The sequence below is a fragment of the Botrytis deweyae genome, assembly GCF_014898535.1.
Source record: "Botrytis deweyae strain B1 chromosome Unknown BDEW_003, whole genome shotgun sequence".
NCBI lineage: Eukaryota > Fungi > Ascomycota > Leotiomycetes > Helotiales > Sclerotiniaceae > Botrytis > Botrytis deweyae.
Window position 1 is genome coordinate 158,715 of NW_024066210.1, and position 14,681 is coordinate 173,395.

General features: G+C 43.3%; 6 protein-coding genes across 6 annotated transcripts; 3 read left to right on the top strand and 3 right to left on the bottom strand.

Moving 5' to 3' along the window:
- Nucleotides 1–200: 200 nt before the first annotated feature.
- Nucleotides 201–1,771, top strand: EAE98_001440 (uncharacterized protein; the record flags this gene model as incomplete). The annotated part of the gene is made up of 6 exons (XM_038949059.1): nucleotides 201–378; nucleotides 494–594; nucleotides 668–1,078; nucleotides 1,155–1,251; nucleotides 1,366–1,513; nucleotides 1,615–1,771. The coding sequence occupies 6 exons, from the start codon at nucleotides 201–203 to the stop codon at nucleotides 1,769–1,771; spliced, it is 1,092 nt and encodes a 363-aa protein (XP_038814044.1).
- A 421-nt stretch (nucleotides 1,772–2,192) lies between these two features.
- EAE98_001441 (uncharacterized protein) lies at nucleotides 2,193–4,588 on the bottom strand (the record flags this gene model as incomplete). The annotated part of the gene is made up of 2 exons (XM_038949060.1): nucleotides 2,193–4,003; nucleotides 4,054–4,588. 2 exons carry the CDS (start codon nucleotides 4,586–4,588, stop codon nucleotides 2,193–2,195), a joined length of 2,346 nt encoding a protein of 781 aa, XP_038814045.1.
- Nucleotides 4,589–5,542: 954 nt separating this feature from the next.
- EAE98_001442 (uncharacterized protein) lies at nucleotides 5,543–10,164 on the bottom strand. The gene is made up of 2 exons (XM_038949061.1): nucleotides 6,248–10,164; nucleotides 5,543–6,193 (listed from the first exon to the last, which is right to left on the bottom strand). The coding sequence occupies exons 1-2, from the start codon at nucleotides 10,051–10,053 to the stop codon at nucleotides 5,752–5,754; spliced, it is 4,248 nt and encodes a 1,415-aa protein (XP_038814046.1). The 5' UTR covers nucleotides 10,054–10,164; the 3' UTR covers nucleotides 5,543–5,751.
- A 458-nt stretch (nucleotides 10,165–10,622) lies between these two features.
- On the bottom strand, nucleotides 10,623–12,805 carry EAE98_001443 (uncharacterized protein; the record flags this gene model as incomplete). The annotated part of the gene is made up of 2 exons (XM_038949062.1): nucleotides 10,623–12,506; nucleotides 12,562–12,805. 2 exons carry the CDS (start codon nucleotides 12,803–12,805, stop codon nucleotides 10,774–10,776), a joined length of 1,977 nt encoding a protein of 658 aa, XP_038814047.1. The 3' UTR covers nucleotides 10,623–10,773.
- A 401-nt stretch (nucleotides 12,806–13,206) lies between these two features.
- EAE98_001444 (uncharacterized protein) lies at nucleotides 13,207–14,050 on the top strand (the record flags this gene model as incomplete). The annotated part of the gene is made up of 3 exons (XM_038949063.1): nucleotides 13,207–13,287; nucleotides 13,340–13,403; nucleotides 13,470–14,050. The coding sequence occupies 3 exons, from the start codon at nucleotides 13,207–13,209 to the stop codon at nucleotides 14,048–14,050; spliced, it is 726 nt and encodes a 241-aa protein (XP_038814048.1).
- A 349-nt stretch (nucleotides 14,051–14,399) lies between these two features.
- EAE98_001445 (uncharacterized protein) lies at nucleotides 14,400–14,582 on the top strand (the record flags this gene model as incomplete). Its single annotated transcript, XM_038949064.1, has 1 exon — nucleotides 14,400–14,582. One exon carries the CDS (start codon nucleotides 14,400–14,402, stop codon nucleotides 14,580–14,582), a length of 183 nt encoding a protein of 60 aa, XP_038814049.1.
- Nucleotides 14,583–14,681: the final 99 nt, after the last annotated feature.

A 14,681-nucleotide genomic window follows, 5' to 3' on the forward strand; every position in this document is an offset into this window, starting at 1 on the left:
AATCAATAGTCAATTGGTCAGCCCCGCCCTATTCCTGACAAATTCGATTTGACTTTGTATCTGTCGATATATCTACTTATCTACTCGTCGGCCATCACAAGTATATCTGAGAGCTGCTTGGAAGCTGATAAAGCATTAAAGGCAAAGAAAATCATCCAAACCCAAGCAAACACAGTAGACAACACAAGAAGCTTGATAAAATGGATTCTCTACCTTCTCAACTCTCTTCCCTCAAATTAGCACCCGGTGTTCAAAGATACTCTCTTGGGGATTGGAAGCTTCAATCTGGCCAAGAAATTCCTGATGCTCATATTGCATTCAAGACATTTGGAGACCCAAGTTTCCCTGCTATCATCTATCCTTCTTGGTTTTCCGGAGGTGAGTATTGAAACTGGCGCTATTCACCTATATTTCTCCATGATACTATCTTTGGAGTTTAAATCCATGTTAAAAGGGAAGATATAAAAAGTGTTTTAATGCTGAAAGTAAATAGCAATCGCGGACAACGAGTGGCTCATCGGAGAAGACCAAGTATTGAATCCCCAAAAATACTTCATAATCATCACCGCCCTTTTCGGAAACGGAGAATCAACCGTGAGTCTCTCCTCCTCATTTTCCATTCTGCTTCCCCCACTCCCTCGGATCCTCAATACTGACATGATAGAAGTCTCCATCCAATTCCTCCATCTCTCCTTTCCCAAAAGTAACTTTCTATGACAACGTCCGCGCTCAACATACCCTCGTGACCTCCCATCTCCAAATCACCCATGCACGCGCTGTGATCGGTTGGTCCATGGGCGCAGGTCAAACTTATCAATGGGCCACCATGTATCCCTCATTCATGGATATCTGCATTCCCTTTTGCGGATCTGCAAAAACAGCTCTTCACAACCAGGTCTTTTTGGAAGGTGTTAAATCTGCATTGTTAGCTGCCAAGAGTCTTTCAAGCGCGGGATCCAAGGAAGGTGTTGCTGTGAAAGGAGAGGGAGGAGATGAAGCGAGAGTTTGGAGTCAAGAGGAAAGGGAGGTGGGATTGAAGGCTTTTGGGAGGGGGTATGCTGGATGGGGATTTAGTCAGGTGAGTTGATATTGGTAATACAGTGGATGGAATTACAGTGTGATTTGACTGTAAGAGCACACTAATCCTATTTTAGGCTTTTTACAGAAAGGAACTCTTCAAGACCGTTCTGGGATTCAAAGATCTAGAAGATTTCATGCAAAATTTCTGGGAGAAGTGGGCCCTTTCAAAAGGTACTTTCTATCAATTCTCTTTCTCATCCCTCCTTCTCACTACCCCCCATTCCCACCCAATTTGTCAAACCCCTCCTCCTCTTTCAATCTAACACTTCTCCAAAAAAAAAACAGATCCAGAAAACCTCCTAACCATGCTCCACACCTGGGCCTCAGGCGACGTCTCCAACCAATCTCCCTACAATGGCGATTTCGCCGCTGCAATGGGAGCTATCAAAGCCCAGATGCTTGTTCTGCCCGGAAAGACTGATCTGTATTTCCCGTATGTATATTCTCTTTCTTTTAATTTCCTCCCCCTCCCCCTCCCTCTATCTACTCTCCCCCTTCTCCTCGCCCAACAAACCACACTGACACCCCCCCCAGACCCGAAGACTCTGAAATAGAAGTCTCCCTCATGCGCCCCGGCATCGGCAAACTCGATGTGTTCCCTAGCATATGGGGACATTGGGCCGGAGGGCCAGGTGATTCAAAGGAAGATGTTAAGTGGCTCAATGAGAGGTTGGTTGAGATTGGTTTGTGAATTTTGTTCTCCTCTGGGAAAGTATAGGGAGAGGGTGGATCTATTTACTTATGAGGGTTTGGGGGGACACGGGAAGGGAGGTCAATTGTTTAGCGGAGCAAGCGGTGTGGACTTTAGCATGGCAATGGATTTTCGCATGATGTTTAATGTTGAATGGATGTGATTGTGAGGATGAGATTCTATCAATATGACAAGTTTCTATGCTGAATGATCATTATATGTACCTAAGTATGAGTATATCTGTGTTTGAAATTCCGCGACTGTGTACTGTGTACCATATCTCCTAAACTGAAGAACCGAGTACCAAACGCCGAGCACCGGGCGCCCTCAGCTCATCCATCCTGGAAATGCTATTCCAGATTTATCCGTTTATCCATCCATCCATCCATCGCGTCCACTCTCTCCTCTTAATTTCCACACTTCACTCATTTGCTAAAACTTCTCCCTTTCTATCCCCTACCACTGGTATAACAACCGGCTTCTCACTGTCCACACTAACCCTAGCACCCTCTCCCGCAATCTTACTCCCCATACCCAACCCGCTCTTCGCACCAACACCACCCCTCTGACTGCCACTCGCACTCCCCATACTACTTCCTCTCTTCCTCCCCGCTCCCTTCAAGTTTCCCGTCAACTCTTCTCTCACCTCCCTCAAAACTTCCTCTCCGGGTATTCCCAATCTCCCCATCCTTCCCACTAAGAGTGTATTTTCTCTCTGTACACTACCCACTTGATCTCTCAGAACCTCTCTTTCCCTCTTCAATACTTCAATCTCCGCCCTCAAACTGGCATTAATCTGTTGCAACTCCTCTCCCTTTTCCTTTTCTTCTCTCTTCTTCTTTTTCTCCTCTTGTTTCTGTTCCTCCCTCAATCTTCTCCTCTCCAATTTCTCCATTTCCTTCTTATGTTTCTCTTCTATCTTCTTGACCTCTCTCTCATGTTTCTCTTCCGCTTTACGAATTGCTTCTTTCTCTTTCTCACCATCTTCACTTTTCTTATCCGCTTCTTTTTGTTTCGCTTTCTCCAATTTTTCGTAAAGTTTTCGTTTCTTATCCTCGAGTTTCTGGAGCTCTTTATCCTGTTGTAAATTTACCTTTTCAACTGCAGCTGAATCTTGTGATGATACTTTTCGGAAGGACAGAGCTGATTCAAAACTATCGACGGTGGATTCACTAGAAATAGATGAGGTGGATAATGATCGAGAGCGAGTAATGGGAGCGGAAGTTTGAGCAGAAGTTTGTTCGCTAGTAAGTTGTAGAGGACCGGGGTTTTGAGCTGAGGGAGATTCAGTGGCATGAGGGAGACGATCCGCAATCATTGCTGGTGCATATGGAGCGATTAAAGCACCGGCCGTAGTTGCTACTCCTGCTACCATGTCGTATATTCCACCACCATTTGCGGGTGGCTGCTGTTGTGTCGGCACTGTAGACCTTGCAGCCACAGGTGTAGACTTTTCTCCGTGACTATCTATACCCGCAAGATGACCGTTGGTTTGGTAATTATGTAGATCTTTTTCGTGATTATGGTGATGGCGATGCCGATGTTCACGTTTTTCCGGCCTCGCTGTGTCATTTTCTCCAACAAGTTCTCCAGCAGGTTCATCATCATCACTATCCAAATCCTCGATTGTTTTCGAACATGCCCAGTCCAAGAATTTACCTGCATCCGAAACAATAGCCGATGGTGTTCCACGATCAATCATAAATCGTGGTATACCCCCACCAGGATCACTTCTGGTAACCATAATCCACTCAATGGGATTTTGTTCCCATTCATCATCCTCACTTGGTACAGACGACTTCTCCTCCTTTATAGCTTGAGCCAGATTACTATCAGAACGTGAAGCTTGTTTATGAATTTCCTCTCTTTCTTCCTCTGTACTGGATGAATCATGCTTTTGATGAGCATTCCTTAAAACGGCCTCCTTGCCTAAATTTGAAGCGGACCCATCTCTTGCATGTCCCTTTGTAAGATCAGATGAAGATGCTGATTTCCTGGGAGGCGGTTTGTTAATTGGGATTTCTCGAATAAATTCAACAGATTCATAATATCCTCTTATATATCCATCACGCGATGGAGTATCTGGATGTTGACATGGTCTCGATATTACCATGAAATGGCGGGGTATTTCGTTGTTATTTTGTTCTTTAAGCGCTTGATCTGAGGAAATGAACATGGTGACAAAATCTCTCGGGGTGGTTGGTCCTGGAAATTGTGCTGATAGGAGATATACTGGTATTCATTAGACCGTTGTCCTTCATCCCAAATTATTATAAACATACCTTCCATTTTCCCAGCCCCAGCAACATTGTTATACGCTACCCTCTTCTCTCCACCAATACCTCTAATATTACCTTCACCTGGACCCCCCTGAACCTTTAGGGTTTCTGGAAATTCCCTCTCTAAACCTCTCTTCCATTTTGTAAATCCTAGTCCCTCATGTACACTCCTCCTCGCAAACCAAGTGCCCTTTCCATCCTTTCCCTTACAAGAATATACACTTATACCCAGTGGATTATCAGCCGGTTTTAGTTTTATTTGTTTCCACTCCTTCTGAAGAGATTCGATATCGTGAGGTGGGGGCGGAGATCTAGCATTGGATGCGGAGATTTCGGATGCTGAGGATGCAACTGAGAATGTTGTGTTCGATCGCGGACGACTGTTGGAAGATTCAATAATGTCGGGTATGGGGACTGAATCGATTATCAATTGAGCGCTGTTGAATGCATCTGATAGAAATGGTTTTAAATTATCAGTAGGGGTATCGTCGTACTTCACAGCGCCCAGCGATTTGAGAGCTTCATGAAGAGCTGACATTTCGTCTGCTGTTTGGATTCTTTGTTTCTTCAACCCAGAATGAAACGTGTAACCTCTGCATCCGACACAAGGCTATGGATATATGGAGATGTAGACACGAAAGCTGAAAATGCTGCTGAAGGATTCTAGACAATATGTGGAATGAGTCTCGAGAGTCGTGGAGGGTTGGAATATATTATGTATGCGATCAAGTTCAATGAGTAGCGACACAGTGATAAGCAAGATGCATCAGGAGGCACATGGGATTTTGAGATTTGAATAGATTAAGTAAATGGTATTTAACAAAGGATGTAAGATTACCAGGGATGGGGGAGTAGGTATATGTAAGTAGGTATTTCATAAAATTCTGGAGGCATCTGGATTCCGGATGGATTTACTATTTGCCCCCTTTCAAGTTAGCATTCAATTACCTAGTATGTATAAAATTAATACGCCAGCATCAATACATCATGAAATAAAGCAGAGTATCAATAAAAACTACCTGTCTAATAAGTAGCACTAATATTTATTCATCTACTCGTACTGGTGTACGATATCGTAAAGTATTGAGGTGGTGCGGGGTTATCGTAAATACAAATCATTTACAAATTACAATATGATTGGTCTAGCTCTTCATTATTTGAGTAGAAACTAGATTTCTATCTCATGTAGAACGCTTGACGTCATATTTCAAGCACAGACAATGAAATAGATAAAAATCCATGAATACGTGAATACGTGAATACGTCAGTACGCGGAAATTCAAGTGTCGACGAGTTTGGAACTTTGGATGAGAGTTCCGAAATGGAAATTAACACGGAATTTTACATTAAAAGGGGGAAAACCTCCACCACTCCGGAAAGAAAAGTGGTCAAATGGTTGATTGCATCCGATGTTTGTGAACGAGAATCTTGCTTGGAGTAAATATGATATATGAAAGTCTTGGAGGATTATTTGTTATGTATTGTTCATTTATGTACCAGTAAAAATAGTGAGTAAGAGTGACTACTTTTACCATACCATAAAATCCATCCTTGGCTATGCAAAAAATTGGACTCTATCCATCCACCAAAACCCAATGTTCTTGTACCCAACGCCTTGCTCAATAGATATGCTGCCGATAAGACTAATTAGGTAAATAATGATGCCAAAGATATCGCAGTGTAGATACATATTTGCTGCTCTCAACCGAATGTTACACCCTCCTCTCCTTGCGTGAGCAAGTCCTGTTCTGCTTTACAGCTACCACAATACTCCTGATGCCACTTTCTGAGTTCATTCATATTGTCATCCACCTGTAGAACTTGCTGACTTGGACCTCCCTTGGCTTTAATACTTGATAGACTATTTGTCTGGTTCTCTCGCAACATCATGTGAGCTTGTTTGCATCTCATGTTCTCATCCAGGAGCCAATTCTCCCATTCTGCTTTGAGCACATTTCTCTCGATATTGTTGACCACTCTCATGGCGATCATTAGATCGTATCTGTACGAGCCCAGATGCTGACGGGTTCTTCGAAGTCTCTTAGCTGTTGATTTTGTTGATGTTTTGGTGAATGGTGACCCCGCCATCTCATAAGGAGCGTTCAGATCCGTAACGTTGGCAATTTCCATAAATTGCGAGTAGCTGTTGAATCATATTAGCATATTTTCAAAGGTTTGGGAGATGGTGGATATCTACCATTTGCTTTCATGGTGACTCTGGACTCCCGTCGATAGGTTATTCACAGCTTCGTCAAGATCTTTCAAATAAATTGCTTTGCTCATGCTTGGATTAGGACCAACTCCCATTCGACTCATGAACTTTGCTGCATTTCGTTCTGTCCACCATTCTGATGTATCGCGCCCAGTAAGGAATGCGTTTACCAAAATGCTCATTATCAGTGCAGTTAAAATGATAGTGTGGGCACTGGATATTTTCCATATGGATCGGAATACCGCGAACGTCCACATCATCACCGATGATATACAACTCTCACCAAACGAGCTGATTGTCTCGAGCAACATATTTGTGAGTGTACGTTGCTTAATTTGTGGTCGTTTTGACTTGCTTGCGTCGTTGGCCGAAAAAAGTGAGACTGTTTTTTGGTGTCCTACATGCCCGTAAATGTGAATGGCCTTCTTTGTCCTGCTGTTGGGTCCCAACTTTCGAACTTGATCAGCAATAACGTCGGCCAAATCTTCAGCATCCATTGCACAATCATCAAGAGCCTGCCTCTCAACTAAACCTTTTCCGATTTTGGGAGATTTTGACCATTCAACCTTCGTATAGATTGCCAATTTGCACTTTGATTTGGCGACATGTGTAATAACAATCTTTGAGACCAGCATAAAATCCTGAAAATGAGGTAGATGCCACGGGGTCTTGGAATCCGTAACAACATAACATACATGGTCGTTCATGATATCAATAATTTGATGATCAACAACGTTTGCTTGTCGTGATCTTCGCCAGGAATCAACGTAGTCAATTTGAAATTCGAAATCTCGACGCATGTGGTTACCATCAAGATGAATCCATGGACCTTGAGCAATCTTTTGTGCTCTCCGTTCATGGTAAAGTAGTTGAAACACTGCACTTTTGTCGCCAAACATGAGGTGGAAAAGGGCCTTTGGACTGATACCAAATTCTCGCTCGACCGTCTTTCGTTGCATATCCGGTGGCTCGTAGATAACAGGCTGAGAAGGAAGTTGGAATTTCTGCACTTCCTTCCCTTTTCTATTGAAATTGAGTCCACGCTCAACATGCAATGAGGCTCTGAGATCACGATCTTTACGACTGTGAGTACGACCCGAGATCGTTCCATCATCGATTGGTGTATTAACATCAACATCCTCCCAACTTTCCATGCTAGGACTTCTAGTAGGGTCTTCATGCTCCATTTTAATTAGTGCAGTCATGATATCTTCTAAACTCATCGGATTTTCGGCTTGATTTATATCAACCAAGAAATTCAGTCTTGATTGAAGCAATCGAAGAGGCTCAAGGAATGTTTTGATGGTGATCCTAGTAAATCCTGTATCAGGTGAAGTATCGAGGAGATGTAGGAATAGGAAGTCACAATCTCTGCCTGGAGCAGCTGTAACCTCACTGATACTAGCTAACTTAACGCCAGTTATCAATACAAGTCCTAAATGATGGCTGTAAAAGTATATATCTTTTTGAGTGACGTAAACCCTTCCAGGAAAATCATGCTGCTCATTTGGATTCCAAGTCGCGCGAAAGACAAGTATAACTTTGTCCTCTCGTGGAACATTTGGAAATAGCATTCGGAATTGTGCATCTTGAGTTTTCAGCTGGATTGGGTAATTGCTAGGATATACTTCTGGTTTGGATGCAGATTGATTCACTGCACGCGCAACCTCAATATCGATACTAGCACTGGCGGCTTTTCGGTGAACCATGGGTGAGGAAACTGGGGTTGCTAAAGAATCAGTCAATGGACTAATGGGGCTCTTTGCAGACCCAAGTCCATTATCGGGTTTTAAGTTCTCGTCCGTACCTATCTTTGGAGATGGTTCCAACGGCTTTATACGTGGGCTACCAGGTGCCGAGCGAGATCCTGAGCTTGGAGTTTTGATTTCTCCCTTCTCAAGGCGATTGATGTATCCCCAATTGCTACTGCCCCATAGATTGGCCATTATACCACTAGGCATTCCTCCACTAGCGTCACTCTGACCAAGACCAATTCCACGCTCTCCGCTAACGATCACTGCCGATTTGCTCAAGTTTGTAGGAGCTGGCGGGTTTATGAGTGTTGATGGCGCCAATGTACTTGCAGTATAATCTTGAGTTGGTGACTGGAGGGTAATTTGTGGATTGGGAAGGTTATTTGTAGAGGTTGAAGGTGCAGAGATTGGAAGAATCGTATGACTAGCTGATATCAAACTAGCGATACCACCCGATGCAGGTTGAGATGCACTTGGAGGTTCGTTTGACTGCATACTAGTCGACTTTCTGTGCAGATCCAGTTTTTGCATGATCCTAGCAGCATGTTCTCGACCAGTTTCGCCCTCTTCTCTTGAGGTAACAGAACGACGAGGAGGGACAATATCGGAACTGGGCCTTCCAGCAAACTCTGCTCCAGGGATAGGTAGTGTGCCGGATCTTTCGATCACATCTTCACTGCCATACGAAATTTGACCATCCGCATTTTTGGCAGCAAATTCGGGAATAGAAGGTGGAGTGATAGCGAATGCGGGATCAATTCCTCCAGCACGGAGCGTTCTAGGATTTGCACTAGCCTCGAGAGCTTTGTTTTTAGCAAGTTCAAAAGCCTCAAGCCATTCCATAAGGATAGCTTGAGTCTCTGCTTGAACAAGAATTGTTTGATTTTTGGTTTTGACCTCAAAACAGAATCGGCGATCTTCCTGAACAGCCGGTTTCACATTACAAAGAAGGACGCCAATCTTCTCACTTTCCTCTACTCCTCCAGATTGTATTCCTTGAACTAGCCAACCAAAAATCCCGTCTTTAACATAAAACCAGCGACGGACCCACAAAGTTCTTGCGGGCTTACCAGATATTGTTCGTAAGAACAGCCAATCTTGTTTTTCCGATCGTTCAGTATGTTTGCTTTGAGGTTGGATAAGTCCAGTCGAAGGACCTCTTGAGCCAAGGTATGCAACCGTTGAAAGATTGTAGTCTTCCAATTCTCTTGATGGTTTTGATGCCTGGGATGCAGTCTCCGCAATATCTCGCCTGGCAAGCTGCAATTCACGGCGGAATGTTGCCTCACCAGCTTCCATTTCTTTGCTCCATCCTCGCACGCGATCCATCTCATGACCCCATTTAGCAAGAGTTAACGAAGAGACTTCTCTTGTTCTCTTCATCTCCTTCCATTGATCAGTTGATATTCTCACAAGTAATTTGTCAATCGTATATCGTAGTTGGGGCGCAAGTAAACAAAAGTCCAGAGATGCTTTCAAATATGCTTTTCTGGTTTCGTGTACTTGGAAAGCATCTTCTCGCAGCGCCGAAGGCTCTTTAGTTTTCGATTGAGCCACGTATCTTGCCAGTGTAGAGTCAAATGTCTTCTGCGATTGCTCTAAGTATCTTCGAGCATCTTTAAAATTCCGTAGTTCTGAAGCCATGAATGCTTTGATGGGCTCGCATATATTTGTATCGATTTTCCTAGTGCCAGCCATAATCTGCGACCACCATTCCTTCGACCCTTCTCCAAATCTTTGCATTGCCAATAAAGTGTAGTCATGATCGAGGACAGCTTCGGAAACGTTCGCAGGAGGGATCGATCGAAAGAGAAAGTTATTGAATGCATCTTCTAATGACGAAGCGTCGTGAACAAGTTTGGTTATAGATTTGACATAAGCATCGAGCCATTTCTCAAGTATCTCCACTTGATCAGAGAAATGTACTGCTGTCGCGCGAAAGGTGGGTGAATCGAGGGCTGCTTCTTTTAAGCCTACTGGTATCAAGCTCAATGGCCTATTGAGCTGTGGTATAACGGGCGGCGCAACGTCCGACATGTTGATTAAACTCTACGCAGAGTAAAAGATCGAATCAATCCCAACCTCATTATGTTAAAAAGCTGTAAAGGGTTGTATCATATATGTAAAATTGGAAATCGTCCTGAGAGGTGGCACAGAAAGTTGGGGTTGGCGGCTGGATTATTTGAGGGGGAAAGTATAAGGGGCTTTAAACTGGAAGTTTGGTATCAACCAATAAACTCATAATGAGATAGTAATAAATGACATTAAATTTGATAAAACAACTGAGAGTTGAATGTTTAAATTACTCAAATACTATATAAAATCAAAGCTTTTCATGAAGCAAAAGGTACAATGAATTCATCCAATTCTTCCCCCAATCCTCAATTCCAAAAGTTCCAGAAAGAAATTATTTCAATATTGGTCAATGTTCTTTTTCCGGCTCTTCATGTCTCTCATCGGACGCATGCATTAGTGTGTGGAGGTGTTTTCCTTTCCTGATGAGCCCAATATTTCGCCCAGGATTACACCAGGATTAATGATTTACAAGAGACCAGTGGGGAGATGGTGGGATAATCATCGTTCACAATATACACAGATTAACTTCATTTTTGGATTTGATATGGATTTCTACTTTAAATAGATTAAAGACGAGAAACATCGCGAAAATCATTGAACTGAATGCTCCACCTCGGTGAAATCTATTAATACACTCGAGTACACCATAACTCCTACATTGGCTATGAATATAGACTCCAATTATTCCTCAGCCGTAGCTTTTCCAACAGCTCCCTTATTCTTTCTAGACCTCTTCTTCTTCTTCTTTTCTGGGATCTCTACACCTTCCATAGCATCTGCTCCTTCCCCGGCATCAGGACCAATAATAATTTCCGGTCCATCCTCGTTACCGAATGTCTCCTTTCTCCACTGCCTTAACCTAGCTTTCTTACCGAGATGCTTCTTGTCTTTGCGTTTCTTCTCTGCATCTCTAAAGGTAGCCATCTTTTTCAAGCCGGCAAATTCATTGAGGGATGAATCAGGTGCCATTAGAATATCTCTAGCCGTCAAACCGAATGAGGTAGGTGAAGTTTCGCGATATCTGAATACTGATGCCTTTTTGGAAGCCAAAGAAAGATCAACATCAAGCTTACTTTCCACAAGATCCTCAATCTTTCTTCTTTCCAAGCGCGCGGCTTTCTTTTTGTTTTGCTTTTCCAATTGTCGTTCTTTGTTGCTTTTTGACTTCTTGGACGACCCCTCTTCGTCGCCCGATTCCTCCTCTGCATCATCTTCGAGATCCGATAGAGAGTAAATGGGTTTTGTAGATTTTTCGTCATCCTCAAAATCGGAAACAATATCTCCAATGTCAATATCGTCGTCCCACTTTGGCTTCTTGACCTTCTTCTTCTTCTTCCCCTCTGTTTCGCCGTCACTCTCTGATCCACCTTCTTGCTCTGCATAATAGCTCTCTCCAAAGCGTTTGTTCATCTCAGCCTCCCAATTTTCATCATCCCAGGCCGCATCCAAGAACTGTGCCCATTCTTCATCCTTCAAGGTTTTACCATTTATACCTGCAGCTTTCTTGATCTTCTGGAGTCTCTCCTCCATCTCATCAATCTTCAACCGCTTCAATCGTGCTCTCTCTTCTTCCCTCTCCTTCTTCTCGGCCTCTTTCTTCTCTCTTGCGGCATCTCTTTGCTTCTTCCTGCCGCTGACCTCATCACGACGAACTGATTTTGCAGCGACGACATCTCTGGCATATGATTTCAAATTCTCATTGCTTCCTTCAGCATTTTCGAAACGCAAGTTGTAAGCTGCCTCGAATTGCTCGGCTCGGTTGTCATCGTCTTCGTCGTCAGATTCCATGGGTTGGAAGCGTGCACCATCACTAGGAACCCATGCGCGAGCTGCCATAAAGTTCGATAAAAAGGTCTCCGGATCCTTGTCGGCAACGGCGATATCGACTTCAACCTTTGAGGCTCTGGATGGATGGATACCTGAGCTTGAAAGACCTGGATTCTTATCCTTCCTAACAAGGAATCCTTCATCTTCGTCTGAAGCAGATCCATCGGCAGCTGCATGCATTTCACTAACAATTTTCTTCTTTAAAGCTTCTTGTTCTTGGGCGAATGTTTGTGGGACGTTTTCATCCTCGTCCTCCCCGCCTGCATGGCCAGCTAATAAATTCTCTCGGTGATAATCTTTCAAGTACATAGGCTTCTCCTTCTTTTCTGTCGTGGTTCCTTCCTCTGCGTCTTCATCAATTGGGGTATAAAATGTAACCTTTTCATCGTAAACTCGAGGGTCCTTTGAACGTAGAGCTTGCAATGTAGCTGAAATCTCTTTGTCCAAATCTTCGGTTGCTAGAAATCCTTCATCATCTTCATCTTCATCATCGGATGACGAAGAATCCTCATCGTATTTATCGCCGTATTTCTTCTCGCCATTTCTTCCAACGGTTGGTCCAGGTTTCTTCGTATACTTTTCCTCCACTAAGAAATTGATAAGTCAGTATGATTGACAACCTTGGGGAGCGTCTTTACTCACGTCTCTGAAGCTCTTCACGTTTCTTATTATGCTCGAATCTTTTCGCATATTCTTGATTGACTTTGAATCCAGATTCAAGCGGGGCACCTCCAACGGAATCGTCTTCACTGCTAGAATCGCTGTCATCTAGCATCATCTTAGACTTTTCGACCTTTTCGACTTTTGCGATAGGTTCTTGCTTGGCCTTTTTCGTGCCATTCTTGGTCACAAGTTGATCTTGCGATTCAGCCTTTCTTTTTCCCATTTTGTAGGACTCAATTGTAGTTGTGAAAATGTTCTTACCAAATTGATCGAATCAATTCTTTTATCTTGAAAATCAAAATCAAAATCAAAAAATAAAATCTCGGTCGGTGAACGTGAGCCAGAAGTTCCGGCGCTAATCGGCTGCAGCCCAGGATCATGATTCGCTCCGTCCACAACCTGCCATTCCTCCATTCATATCCATCTTCCTCTAAAAGCAGAGCTACCCACCGAGCCTATTTATTGACATCTACTAAGTTATCAACGGTAAAAGGGAATCAAGATAATTTTCAAATCTCTTTCAAATATCATCGCTTCCGACAAATAAATCCGAAAATAGTCAGCGATTTTTGGAGGTCCATCTTACATTCGAGCAACACGAACCACAAACCGGATTTGTAACTTATGGCGGACTCAACTACATCAGCTCCAAAGCCGAGTTCCAGCGTCAAGTTGGTTCTTCTTGGTGAGGCAGCTGTAGGAAAGGCATGTAGAGATTTGGAATAAATTATAGCACATCATGTTGACTCTTGTTTAGTCTTCCCTTGTATTGCGGTTTGTGAACAATGACTTTCAGGAAAACAAGGAACCTACTATTGGAGGTACATATATATTCATTTATATTGCTCTCACATTCATATGGCCTTTACTAATAGTTGTTATTGCAGCGGCTTTCTTGACGCAAAAATGTAATTTACCAACCAGAACGATCAAATTCGAGATATGGGATACCGCTGGACAAGAACGTTTCGCCTCTCTTGCTCCCATGTACTATCGAAATGCTCAATCCGCTCTCGTCGTTTATGACCTCACAAAACCTACATCGCTGGCTAAAGCAAAGCACTGGGTCGCAGAGCTTCAAAGACAAGCGTCACCGGGCATCGTCATCGCACTTGTAGGCAACAAACTTGATTTGACAAATGAATCCGACGATTCCAGTAATAACTTGGGAGATGAAGAATCAGCCGAAGGAGAAGATTCAGGCGGAGATGCGCGAAAGGTATCAACTGCTGAGGCTAAATCATATGCCGAGGAAGAGGGATTATTGTTCTTCGAAACTTCTGCTAAGCTTGGCACAAATGTAACAGAGGTATTCACGGCAATCGCAAACGCCATCCCAGAGACATCATTGAAGGGAGCTCGAGGACCTGGAGGTACACAAGCAACTTCAGCAAGAGGAGAAGAACAATCTAGAGTCAATTTGACAGGCCCAAGGGATAATGCTTCGAAGGAGGGTTGTGCTTGTTAATACATCAGTCTCATCTTTCGCGGGATTCTTTCCAATGCTTTTTTCATTCGCAATCGTTTGGGTTCCTGGGGTTTTTGGTGGTTATTTTTGATATTTATTAGTTGTTTGATATGAATACGAACTGAATAGCAGGTAGTAAGGAGGCAAATCGGGACTAAGAGGGGTCGAGAATAGCATTTCAATTTCTGGAAGTCCTTTGTGGTAACAGCGTATTGCTCACTTTGTAACAGGAATTTGTCACCGATAATCAATAATGACGATCCAGCGTTTTTTAGAATTCTGTTGTCATAATATGACTTTTGTTATGAGTGAAGGTAAAACGAATGAGTCGGTCTATCCCTATCCCGCAATGGCTTTACGCACAGCTGTTTCAAGCCTTTCCACCAAAGCACAGATGTTGCGAGGCAGTCCATTGGATTCTGAGGGACTTAAATGCTTGGAGCACATGCCCGAGTCTGGATTGCTTCTATTGAAGTCTACGGAAACTAGTAATGATAAGCTTTTCCATGTGGAGTTTTCGCAAAGAGTATAGAGTCTGACAAATGTTGTTTCCAATGAGGCTGCGTATGAGCGGCTGTTTACACATTTGTTTTGCCTGATGGTGAAATTCTAGGCTGTCTGATCTTTCTTT

What these genes read in the sequence shown, in the direction of transcription:
- EAE98_001442 (XM_038949061.1), bottom strand. Translation starts at nt 10,053, where the DNA reads ATGTCGGACGTTGCGCCGCCCGTTATACCACAGCTCAATAGGCCATTG. An exon ending in AGTCACCATGAAAGCAAATG is followed by an intron (nt 6,194 to 6,247) that starts GTAGATATCCAC and finishes ATGATTCAACAG; the next exon opens with CTACTCGCAATTTATGGAAA.